The 14,093-nt window shown below is 42.0% G+C and overlaps 1 protein-coding gene across 1 annotated transcript in view; it reads right to left on the minus strand.

The window, feature by feature from the left end:
* Positions 1 to 13,991, minus strand: part of traf4a (tnf receptor-associated factor 4a) — a 33,974-nt gene extending 19,983 nt beyond the window's left edge. Inside the window, exon 1 of the mRNA XM_079514762.1 lies at positions 13,441 to 13,991. Within this exon, the coding sequence (XP_079370888.1) occupies positions 13,441 to 13,583 (143 nt within the window). The 5' untranslated portion in view covers positions 13,584 to 13,991. The remainder of the gene's footprint in view (positions 1 to 13,440) is intronic.
* Between the last annotated feature and the right edge of the window lie 102 nt (positions 13,992 to 14,093).

The raw sequence follows: 14,093 nt of genomic DNA on the forward strand, positions 1-14,093 counted from the left end.
TTTTCATTTTTAAATGGATTTAAGACAGACTATATCCTATAGTTAATGTAATAAATACCCTAGTTAATGTATACATTCCACTCTGAGATTGACCAAATGTTACCACATGGCCTTATGCCATAATAGTCCATTTCCATACTCTGAGTTACAAATGGTTAAACACTGAGGATTTGACTGCATAGTCCCAGTTTATGAAATCAGCACCCTGTCTTGATATTTGTGGAAAACAAGCCTTTAGTGAGATAATTCAGTTAATTCATAAGTTATATTATGTTGAAAAGTTAACAATATAGCCTTTATTTTTCCCCCCCAACTGTCATTTTTGTTTTGATACAGAAACACTTGCCATATAGTAATAATGGTTGAAAGGCCCAAAGCACTTTTTGAATGTATTCGCCACTGTTACCAAGCTTTCTTCAGCATGTGCTATATATGGAGCATCTTCTTTTGTGAGCAGATCCATGGGAGACAAGCAAGCAAACCAAACTGTCACCAGAATCCTCACAATGCCAGAGGTACAACTAAGATGCAAGCATTCTGTACTGCCATGTTAGCAAACAGCATGTGACTCCACAAAGAAAGGAAGCCGGCATCTGCCAGGACAGAACCAAGCCACAAAAACAGGTAAGACGAGATAATGGATGGATGGATGAATGGATACATGGAGGGAGGGAGAGGTGCAGCCATCTGCACACTGAGCTCCAGCCTCTGGGATGCTAGAATCCATCCTACAGTATAAGGAACGGAGATGGCGCTTGCACGGCGACATCCTGGAGCCTTCAGCGGAGGGGGGGGGGGGGGAACCAAACACAAGCACAACATGCTTAGTCTGCTAGCAAGTCATTGTTTTGTGTCTGAATTTCTTCCCAATCCCGACCTAATGGACAGTGTTTCAGTGTTGGACAGAGTTTAAATAATTGCCCGTGTTTTGGGAAGGATTCGTTAAAACTAAGGTGCCTTTGTACAACTACACTTCCACAGGCTGAAACTCAAATAAATGAACAAATGCAATTTGCATTTTCATGTCCTGCTTTTCTCTGCCTGTTTTCATCCTCAGATTACAGTATATACTGCATGGACGAGGTGCAGGAAAATCAATTCAATTTCATTAACTCCCTGCTGATCTGGTCACAGACTGGGGGCTGAGAGAGAAGTCCTATCAATTCTAGCAGGAGCTGAGCGCTGCATCCTAAGCCACTCAGCAGAAATGTCACACAGGCAGCAGCAGAGAGAGACCACCATAAACATTGTATGCACACATGCGTTACTTACAGGCACTTCAGAGAATACAAAGTGAAACCCCACCCAGAATTGAGGTTTTGCTGGGGGCTTGAAAAGAGATGGTAATGTTTGATCTGGTTATGGGGCAGTTGTGCAGGGGTGGGGGCTAGCAAGGCCACTCATAAAATCCAATGAAACTCCCATGGTTTAACGTGTCACACATGTGAGAAGGATCTCTGAACTTCTGAAGAAGTGCTAAAAACTACTGGCAAGGTTCTGGAAGTGCGACAGTGTCTCACTGTAATGACTGTATACATACGTAGGTTTGAAAGCACGCTGGCACTCGAAAGAACGTGACAATTCTGGTCTTGAGAAACTGAATTCAATTGAGATATGCTATAACATTTCTGAGACATGGGCGAATTTCAGCCGTCTTTAATTACAGATTGTTGATCTAATTTTAGCTAGGCTGCAGATGTCTGCTAAAAGGACGATGTGCAGCGATGACGCCTGGCTTTGAAGGGCTGTGGTACTGCCACACTAATCCTGTGGAATGCATACAGTGGACAGGGGGGCCTTTGAGAGTGCCAAGGCGTTGACTAGCCCATTAAAAGGAGTACCCATCTTTGCCCGTCAGCCGGCTGTACACACATGAAGTGTGAGACATGACACTGGAGACAACCATGTCACTTTCCTTCAAACTGTGTTAAAGAGGATGAGTGATTGGATGGAAGAGAGGCACAGCATGAAGCCGCAACAGAGTGGAAGCAGTGGAAGTGTGTATCAGTACATACAGCCTCTATTAAACCACTGTATAGGATAAGACTTCTGTATACATCATTTCAGTCACGCCGTGCTGCCTTTGATATGATGTCTGTCTCTTGGCACTTATTCTTCCTTTTGCAGTCTGTTCTTTTTTGTTCAAGCACCCGTTGAATTAACCCGGGATGTGCGTGCACCTCCTGACCACATTGTCTCTGGCATTTGCCATAAAACATTACACAGAATTTAGACTACAGGTTTGGCTTGAAAACTAGAGCATCTTATGATATTTTCATAATCCTTATTGATTCAAATATCATGATATTGTCAAGATACTGTGTCAAAACCTGATGATATTTTAAGCTCTCTCGTCACTAGCTCTTGACTAATCTCAGGTATTCTTCTTGGCCAGGATGTCTGACAGATGGGGCCAAAGCAGGTTAATGCTAAGCTAGAGATGAGACAAATTTAAATAGAGCTACTCCATCGGCAGATAAAGGGTTTGGTTCTTAGAGCACTCTCTTTGATCAGTTAAGATACTGAGAGGAATCAATGCCTTGTATAATATACACACTGTATGTGAGCACGCTCCACAGTAACATGGAGAGTAAATAAAGACGGAAATAGACCGAGAAATAAAGTCGGCTCTAAAATTAGAGCATTATTATTATGTATAACATTATTATAAAATTAATTATTTTACTGCATGATGATTACCTCAAGCATGGCATCTGAAGTGAGTAATGTAATCTGTTTCTGCCAGAGGCAAGGATAGAACTGAAGGTGCTCTTTGAGAAGCTCAAACTCTGCTATAAGAGATCAGTCAGAAAACAATCAAAGCATAAAGGTTTGCACTGTGGTTCTCTAGGATTATCAGAAACATTTTACTGGAAAGTGTGACATATTGCCTGAAAGGAAAGATGAGTCCCGATTCCTGAAATTTCTACTCACTCAATTTCAGTGGCCTCGTATCCTCATCGAGGATGTTCCTTGGCACACCAGTGGAGCAATGTGTGTGTGTGTGTGTGTGTGTGTGTGTGCGTTAGTGTGCGTGCAGCCGTGCATTAGTGTGTGTGTGCATGCGCGTGTGTGCGCGGGTGATATGAATAGTGCACTCTCTCCATAGTGTGGATGATATGACTAGTTGGGCTATTTCCTTGGAACTGATTGAAATATAAGGAAATAATGCCAAATGTAACAGCACTATGGGAGGTCCATATTATCAGCAGTAATCCGAGGATTCTGTGAAGGCAGATTATTTCACCACCTCCACAGTCCACACCGCCTCTCCACTCCACTCTGGTTAATGGATGCAGGTTGGCTGTTCAGATAATCCCTCCAACCGATAATGGAAAACAGATATTTTAATAAGCCTGCATCTGCTTCCAGTAAACACAAAGAGTAACAATTGCAAATGTGTGACATACAATTAATTGTTTATTATATTGTTATTGATTTTTTTTAATTGAATTGTGTGTCACACAGTTGTAAACAACAGAACATTAATTAAGTGCTTTAATACAATTGGATTTATTATTTATATGAATAATCCACTTTAAGATGTCCAGTTAATCCATAAATGTTAAATGCTTTCACTGTGTAAAGGTGGAGTATTTTATGGTATTTGTTTTAGCAACGAATAGCCTTTCTGGTTCCCCTTTTATAGTTCACTACTACAATAATGCAAAACTGATGGTAGTGCTGAAAAGATAAGCTCTATATGATCCATATGGCTGTTTCCTTGACCCTTAAGTCATAAACTTAACATCTCAACAGCATGCTCTAGTAGTCCACGTGCAGTAAAAGCCTGAGTGTTTTAATCAGAAGGATCAAATGGACCTCATGGGTTCACGCGTTTCCTTTTGTACACTGTCAAGAGTTACATTCACACTCAGAATTTTACAGTTTGTGACTCCTGAGTTGAGTAGGTGTAGAGATATGGGTACAACTGTGTCAACCTGTGTAACGTGTGGCTCACTGTGTTCCTCACAGGAACACAATTGAAATAAAAACACAAAAGCGTGAGGCCCTCTGTACTGTGGCACATCCGTTAATTAATAAGTACCACCACAAGGCGGTTGCCTTCGACACAACAGATTTAGAAAGATTAAAAATAGTATATGCTACGAGTATGACTCAACTATGACTCAACATGTTGACTTTGATATACCTTGAAGGTGATTGGATGATAAGCCGGAACTACTGCGTTGTGCGTCTGTCTGAACTTTGCCAGAGAACATGCGAGGGCGTGGTGAAATGAAGAGGTGGAAAGAGAATTATGATTTGATTCCCTGCAGAGCCTCCCATGTCAAAACGTGTGACCTGCCTTCGCATGAATCACCAGTTAGCGCAGTGCAGTGCAAGAAGGATCCTAATGCCATGAGTCACAAGCAGGCTTGCTGTCAAGTAGAAAACTATGCAAACTTTTCCCTCAAAACTCCTGCACTAAAGGCTGCTTACTAAAAGGTGTTCAAACAGGTCATTTACTCTTGACACACGTGAGACACCTTACAGCGACAAGCAAAACAGCATTACATAGATCTCTCCTTCCTGTGTTTTTACTGAACAGGCAGAGGAAATGCTCCATCAGAGCTGTTTCAGGTCAATGAGGTGTGTGCATCACAGCAGTGACAATTTTAGGCCCTGTGCTTTTGTGTCCATGGTAACTGTGAGGGAAGGTGAGCTTCTTTGTGTGAAAGAGAGGGAACAGTTTTCATACAGCATGCTAAGGAGAAGCCTGCAGACGCATACACAACACACACAAACAACCAACTCTAACTGCTCATATTACCAGTAACTTAGTTATCTGCAGGCAATAGGTATGCTTTTGGATCCTGTTTTCCAATCTGAAGCATATATATACAGTACTGTAGCAGATAGATATAGGTAAAACAATCATTGTCATAGAATACTTTCCTTAAGGCATGCTAAATCATACTAGCTCTCAGCTGTAGCATGCTTAGTTAGTTGTCCACTTCTCTATTTGGGGATGCAATTTCTTTGTTTAGTGAGGAAGGGTGGTGACGTCAAACTGCCTCCTTTGTCTCAATATGCCTCGGCTGCATCACTCCTCTATGTATTCTATTACCTCTGTTGTTGAGAGCAACAGTGAGGACATATTATCAATTAGTAAAAGAGTAGTGTTTGGTGCAAAAAGATGACAATCATATATGCCACCCGTCTCTTATAATAGTATATAAAATGGTTCACTGACTAGGACATTATCCTGCTATTTGTTCTTCATTTCCTGCCAATCATATTCACTCTCTCTGGTACACAAGATGACCTACTCAATGCAATGTCAAGATTTGGTCTAACAGACAGATGATTTACAGTAGACGGTCATTGCCTGGCTGTCATTAAGCGATCATATGTACCATATCATTCCAATCTCTGTTTGTTCAGCATGCAGTTGCTGCATGACCTGTAAATCAGATGACAGTCACAGCTTAAATAGTACACTCTCTTATTTAAGTAAGGATGTCACCCACTGGTCAATGTGCCATCACAATCAACCACTCGCAAGACACTTCTGGGGAGATTGGGGATGAATGAGTAGACCCAGCCTGCAGCACAAACAATCCCTCATCCTCATTCTGAACAAGCCGATTGAGTGATGCATCTGGACATGCAAGTGATGAAGTGACTTCCTCTCCGTTGCTCTTTCATGGCATCAATAGATTGTCTATGCACAGAGAGGAAGGGCAGGGGTGGGGGGCGTTGGGCATTGTGCTATGTTGACATATCTGAAAATGAGCTGTGAGAGAGATTCCAAGACACCACACAGGGGGCCTGTAGTGGACTTGAGTCATTGAGCTGTGTGGTTAGAGGTCCACCACAGTAAACAGACCAGAGCTGATGAGAGGACGGTAAAAGATTCTAAGGCTTGGCAGGAAGGAAGCCATCACATTTCACTGGCTAGACCAGGAAGGGACGGAAGAGCTGTGGGGGTGAATGGGCATTGACCGTAACATTGATAGGGCTGAATAAACGAGTTAATTCAGTGTCTATACCCTTAAAGTTGAGAGCTTAACTGCTCTGCTGACACCTGTTCTGTTCTACAGAGGAGCCTTTCACTGAGACAGGTGCCTGTGCTTCAATTCACCCCCATGACCACGCTGCACTACCAGCTGCTCTCCTTTCAGACTCCACACAGAGATTCCACACATGCCTGGATGTCAGCTCAGCAACCAGAGCCAGTGGTCACCCAACTACAGCCTGGTGCTAATGACCACAGCAATCCCTGCTAACAATCTCTTTACCAACAAGTCAGAAGCATTAGTTTGTTGGACATGATGGGCGATATGCAAAGATACTGCTGTGTCAGACCATTACCCTTTTGAAATACACAAAGTCACACACAGAATAAAGCAGTGGGAGTGGGATACTACACAAAACAATGTTTCTAATTTAAGCTAATTTAGCTAGCTAGTAACTAACAAGCTAGTACACCAGTGACACTTCATTACTAATTGTCATCCCAATATTCATCTTAAAGCTTTTTGAAATTATATGCAAAATGATATGATGATATTATGTGATAATGAAAAATGCATTCTGCTGGGGTAATATCTGTGGGAGATGAAACACGTGTGCATGTATACATAGCTCTGGTCCATAGTTCTAATGCCGTTGCATCTAGAGCTATGGACCAGAGCTAATGTATACACTACTTTATGCATGCATAGGTGCATAGAGCTGTCCGCTTTATATCCAGTGCAGTGACCTGTGCACAACACAAACAGATTGGGGGAAGTCAATTAGCACAACGGGGAGCAGAGTGCAGATGTAACCACACTGTGCACTATGGTTCTGAAAGGTTGAGCTGCTAAACTCATGTCTGCTGCTCAACCTTGAAATGTTCATAAGGGTCATCTATTCACCCACAAAAAGCCTTCATTACAAGCTTCTCTGAAACAATGCGATTAAAGCATATGATTGTATCATCATGCTGGATCTGTGAGAATGACTCTTAATAAGCATCCATTGCTCTGCAATGGATGCTTGTAGATCACGCAGCAGTGTGAGCACAGAGCTTATGTGTTATGATAAACACATCTTTATCTTAAGTTGTTTCACATAGCGTGCATACCAGTGTACATGTAAGCACTGGCCATGCTTTGAGATATGGGCCAATTGGCTGAGCTCCAGCAATTGAGTTTGGTTTTAGCAGCATGGTCCCAGCATGCTCACGTTGTGAAGGGCAAGGTGATCCACTGCATAGCTGGAATGTTTTGCCTCTTTGTTTGGCCCACAGGGTTGGCAGATCTGTTTCAATAGGCAGTCCTATAGTCACGGGCAAGTTCAGACAAGTTCATAAGCAGCTATTGGACTGCTTCATGAATGTTCTTTTGTTGATAAACTGATTCAAGTTTCTTCTTCGTAGCACACAGACTGTGGTCAAGAGCTGACATCCAGAGAACTGGGCACCATGGGAGTGCGGTGTTTGGAGGGGATTTCAATGGAAAAGAATTCAAAGAATTTTAAGTGCCTTGTCTGTAAAGTCCATACCAAGACAAGTGCATTTAGTCACATAAGCTAGCTTATAACAACAATGAGCTATGGGAAACATGAACAAACAGCTTTCACAATCTGCAAACTTAAACACATTACATTAGTAGTGTTTAGTGTAACACTGTCAGTACAGGACAAAGCTCTGCAGCTGGGTGAAATGATGAACAGATTATGTCAACCATGTCATCATCACAGCTGGACCTCTAAAGCCCCTCAGCATCTTCCCGGGAGACCCACTGCTATTGCCTCATCCTGCAAAGATGGGTTGAACAAGCTCTGGGGTCAAGTCTCAGCAAAACAAGGGTTTGTACCATATTCCCAAAAGGATGAAAAGTGTATGTAATGTTAAGCAACCGGTTGATCTCACCAGTGTCACCAGCAATTGTACAGGGCCATGTGAGAGAGAGCCTGAACGATGCCAGATTTTTTGATCCGATGCCAATTTTGGAGAGTCAGTGTGTGAAATTCTAATCAGTGTGAAACTTAGATTTGATTAAAGTTCTATTTGAGTAGACTTAACAGACAGACAACTGAATAAAAATAAACAAATAACATTTTGATACATAAAATGCTTTCTAATGAAGTATATTAAACTTCAATATATGAAAAGAACATTTAACTTTAATTATACAATCAAATAAATGATTATATAATTAATTATACAATCAATGGCTGACGGAAATGAGCAGTTGCTGTGCTATGGTAAGGATAACCTAGGTTTGGTGCCCTTTTACCCAACTCTTAAGCTTCGAAATGATGATAATGGAAATACCTCAAACTGACTCTATGCACTTTATTGGTGGCCGTTGCAGTTGCCCTCTGTGTTGATCTGATTTGTTTTAATTTTATTGATTTCTGTTGCCCTCTCTGTGGTGTCTGGTTTTGTTCTGCTTCTGTGTAAAATATGTCTAAAGATTGTGTAAGGTTTGTCTTGTCATGTCTTGTTTAAAAAAAAACAATAAACATATTGTTTAATACATTTAAAAACATAGATTCTACAATGAACAAGTAAATATAAAATACACAAACTGAACTGAACTCCAAGCAAACAAGTGAAATTTTATGAAAACCTTTATAAAATCAGCTGCATAATAATAGATCAAAGAACAAGTCCCATATGTTGGCCAAACTGATACTGTATTGGACAGGCTCTAATGTGAGTCACAAAGACAGTAAATAGAGGAGTAAACTTTCAAGTCAAAGAAAGGATGTATTTCAGTCTCAGAAACTGATAAGCTGCACATAAATCAAATGCAATTAAGTAAACAGTTAAGTTAAGTTTTAGAGATCAGTAAAAGCTCATGAAAAGACTCATGAAAGGCGTAGTGATTGCAATGCAAGGTTGCATCCATTACGCACTGACATTCAGCAACCTGTATCCTATACCACACACTTCTCTAGAAACAACTCCCAACAGCATTTCTTAAGGTGACTTAAGAACGTTTAGATTATGTAGGCCTTGATCTAGCTACACCCCATGGGCAGAATATTTATAATTCTACTATGCTAGCTACTGTTGTATTTAAGCATATTATATACGATTTGTTCTCTTCTCATTTTATCCTGCTTGCCTGTTAACTTCCAGCTCTGACAGATCCAAGTGTGACAGGGTACAGGAAGAGTAACTAAACATTTAGGGCAATGTTAAATTGGAAAATCTTTCCTAAATATAAAACAATTAAGAATTTGGAAAATGTTCTGGAGTAATGTAAAGTGATTTGAATATTCACGCCGGTACATCATGGTCAGACCTATTTGTATCCTTCAACATCTTGTCTATGACATATGGCTGGCTAGTCACAGGTTTTGCAACAATTTCGCAATTGTAGAAATATTAGGCCTTAAATGTTGCATGTTGAAATCATGAATACTTCAAAGTTTTTTGTTACAAAAAAGGCAATTTCACATTGAGGTGTTCACAGCTCTGAGGAAGTTTCACACAGACCATCAGTACAGAGCCCAAGCCTGGGGGCTCCAATTCATTCAACCAACTAAACAACAAGTCTTCTATGTGCAGCTCCACTGAGCCAACATGGTAGTCAGAAGGGGGATGGATCGCAAAGTCCCCTTCCTTCCGGATGTGGACAGCCAGGATGCCCATGTGGCTTTGGGACACCTGTGGGGGGGACTGTGAATATATCTCTGTGATGCACCAAAGGCATCACAAGGATGGGGTTAGGAATGAAAACACAGTCATTCATTAGTTATCCATGTCCTAAGTCCCATGCAGGATAGACACGCACAGGCACACGCGCACGCACACGCGCACCCACACACACAAAAGACCAGCTGCCCAAGTGTGGCAAACTTACAGACAACATTGAACACCAGCACACCGACGCCACCCCATCTAATAGGGACACCCGCTATCCTAGCAGTCAATGTGCCTCTGTATGCGTTCCTCTGATCAATTCTGCGCGTGCACACACACACACACACACACACACACACACACACACACACACACACACACACACACACACACACACACACACACACACACACACACACACACACACACACACACACACACACACACACACACACACACACACACACACACACACACACACACACTCTCTCTCTCTCTCTCTCTCTCTCTTTGTTGGGAATGAAAAGCAAACAGGCCAGGGGCTGATGATGATGATGACAGAAAGCCTAAAAAAAAAGGAAGAATGGGTGGAAGCTGACCGCAACAAGGATTCATCACAAGGGCGTTTAGAAAACAAGTGTGGGAGACTACAGCTGAATAATTGACTAGTCTATTGCCTAATGCCTATATCAGCAAAAACATTGACATGTCTAAGTTACAGTCAGGGAATCATCACCGTTCCAAAACCACTCAAGACACCAATTCCTGGCCTATGGGAGTAAATAACTGAACCATCAAAGATTCTCATATTAGTCCACTTCGGAAGTTCGGAGCTTCCTGTGACATGGGGGTCTGAGTTAGAAGAACTTACAGAATCACTGTGTTTATGCCTATAGGAAGAACTTATAGAGCAGAACAAACCAATTACATCCTTGTCAAGGCCAGGCCATAGCACTGTATCATTCCCACAGAGACACCACAGTAACACTGTATGACACAGCTCTGGCTCACTGCAGCCAAGATTGATGACCCAAGAGCCATGCCATGCGAGGCACATGGGCATCAGGCCCGAAAAACCTGAGAACATTTTTATTAAATACCATGAAGTGTTTATTTAATCTCACCAATAAATAAGAGCCCAAACATATTATTGCTCAAATAAAGGTGAGGCCTAATCAGCACGTGGTGAGATGTTGAGACATGTGACTCACATTTGAATTAGCCTGGAGGGTTGGGCTGCCTCTCTACCCCATGACTCTCCCTCAGAGCTAGGGCAGCCTCCAGGGCTGCTGCTGTATAGTATTTACACATTCCTTCCATGGCGGAAACACAGCCCATTAGAATCACATGCCAGCAAACAGAGAGCTATACACCAACTCTTTTCACCATTAAGCCGTGGCAAAGCAAAGGAAGGCCATTCACTCAACCCCCCCTCCTCCCTCCTTATGTGCCTTTCAGTAAAGTGAACTCTTAGATCATCTGAAAAGATGTGACTAGAAATTAACTTGCAATGTCATACACTGAAAATCAATCTCTTCAAGATAGAGTTGGGTGATATGAGACTTGATATTGTATTGTCTAGGATTTTGATCATCCTAATAGAGTTTAAATGTTGTCTTTTCTTGGGCTCAAAGACTGTATTTCAGTAAATTGATTAAATGTTGAATGTATTTGATTGTTCTTGCTGAGTGAAACAAACAACAATACCTCTACCTGTTTTGGTCATCCACATGATAACTTCACAGAAATGTGTAAATATCTTCTGGCAGCACCAATAATCAAACCCCCAAATATTGTCACATTATTGATATTAAGATATTATGTATTCGGTCAAAGATATGGTCATATTTGAATTCGACAAGAGAATACCAGCACTCACGGAACTGTCCTTTTTTAAGGCACTTTATTTATTCATTATAGGTATGGTAAGGTGCAACGCAGACAGCATCACAACGAACGCGTTTCGGCCAATGGCCGACGTCAGCGTTGTATGCTGTTGACAACGGAAGTGTCACATGTATACATATTACTTACAATACATAATATTTGATTTGGTCAATATTGTCCAGCACTACTTGAAGACCAGGATTCATAGCCTGACATGCTGTGGTGATGGAACATTGCAGGGATTTTGGGAAGCTTATTGTGACAGGAGCTAGAGTTACAATGACACAACTGTCAAGACTCTGTGAAAGTGGGCAGACTGGGTTGGCAAGCCTACACTGGATCTCATACAACCCACAAATGAAAGGAGAGGATCAACCTAGAGATTCACAATGGGTAAGAGCATTAGCTAACTACTCTCTGTCAGCTTCAATAAACTGGTACTCCAGTTAGAATGAGACATGCTAACCCTTTGTGCTGTCCATCCCTGGGTGCTGAAATGTCTGTGGCCTCTACTGACACACTTTGCCAATTAAGAGAGTTGAAGGCCACTCAGCGAACTCAGCTGCATGCTGGATGTTACATCCCTGTTAACGTGAGATCTACATGTTGAATTGTTGCAACAAATCATTTTTCTATTGTTACGGATGGCAGGGGAAACTAATTATTCAGCTGTGATCACTCGTCCTTCTTTTTTGTATTTCAGCCTATCAAGCCTATCAAGCATTTTACAGTAAAAACAAATACTTCAGTGCTTACGTTATTTCATTTCTTTACTACATGATATTAAATACAGCTTAGCCACCCAGTCTTTCTCTGCCTGACAACGAGCATTGAACATACTGTAAGTAATATTTATAGCACTGAATAGTGAACACATCAAATAGGTTACTGTTAGAGCATCTGAATAGAGGAATACATACAAATGTTCTACTACTTAAATTGACAGCATTACAGGGTAATTAATCATGAAATGCATGATCAATTAATTTCTATTAACTTTATGTGTCATGAGTTAGTCAATGTTTTTAATCACGTTTGCATAGGAATCATTAAAAGGGTGTGACTGAGCTAACTTTAGTTACTGATTGTTTTTTTTTATTGCATGGCCTACCAAAAAAGCAAGCGTCCATCAAATGTATTTGGTAATCTTTAAGAATAGCACCCTAGTGAGGAGATTCATATGGAAGCAGCATTTTAGAGACACATGACCTTGCAGTGGAAGATCCCTCCGTGTCTTGGGTGCCTTATTCCCATGATGGGATGTGTGTAATCATTCAAACAAGGCATGCACCAAATGCCCCAGTCTGCTTCTCTGCCCCTGACCCCAAATCTATATAGGCAACACAGCCTCAGGGCAAAATGACAGACAGGATGGAGGGCAAAGCTCTCAACCAGCCCTGGTGTATGAATATACTTGCATCAGTAACACAGTACATACATACTATGTAAAATGTTACAGTATTACATAGGCTATATATGCAGGTATACAAGGCCTGCAATATACATCTAGTCAGTGACAGTGACCTATTCTATTTCTAACAGACAAACATTCAATGTTTTATATTATCAGTGACAGTTGAATTTACGTTATCTTGTCTATAGGGGACTAAGGGGATCACATGTGTTACTTGCAAAGCATGACTTTCAAACCGAAAATGTCGAAAGTTGAAACCAACGTTGAACAACGTGCAAACACAAGAGGTCCGTAGAATGGCGTACTCTAGTGAACTGAATCTTTAGTGTTGTTGTTAACCGCCGGTGAAGGCAAGGTGAGGAGGACACACCTACACATCCTTTATTTACTGTAGCTGCTCTGCCGAAAGACCGAAACTAGACACGACACGTGACGGTTGTAGCCTACAGTATCGCCTACAGTGGTGGCTCTCTCACGCACATACATGATGAGCACACGCACGCACAAACGCGCGCGTGAACACACACACACACACACACACACACCCTACCTTAGAAATTCTTGCAGACAGGTGTCACAAAATCGGTGGCCACAGGTAGAGACTTGGACTGGCTCGCGCATCGCCTTGCTACACAGGGGACACTGGAACCTTCGTTTTGGTTTCTCGAGAAACTTGTAATCAAAACCCGGCATTGCTGCAAAAATAAATCGCTGTCAGGGCCTTTTAGTACAGGTGGATGCTCTTTGTCCCGTTGAATTCTAGGTTTTTACGCCGATGAACGACAGGGGGCCGCTACGACGTGCATGTCCCTTCGCCACCAAACGATCGTCTTTTGAAACGAAGATATTTATCGTGCGTTTCGGTCCCGTCCTCCTCCGTCCTTCCAGTAATCGGGCGAATGACAGCGACAAAAGAAAAGCCTCGACAGCCCAGACGATGCCGCGATTACAGGTTCTCGTGACGCTGACAGCCTTCCACAGGTCGACAATACAGGATCCTTGATTCTATCGGTGTTTGTGTCTGTGTAGATGCAGTACTGACAGATGGGGAACACAATGCATAGCCCTGGATGTGTTTAGGTAGAGAGTCCCGCCCACTCCTCCTCCCTGCGGGAGGAGTCCAAACCCGGCGTGTATGTTTCATTTGACCCCCCAATCCTCCCCCCTTTGTATTCAAAGTGGACATTAGTCGAACTGCAGTAC

This window comes from Electrona antarctica, assembly GCF_951216825.1.
Source record: "Electrona antarctica genome assembly, chromosome: 11".
Classification (NCBI taxonomy): Eukaryota; Metazoa; Chordata; class Actinopteri; order Myctophiformes; family Myctophidae; genus Electrona; species Electrona antarctica.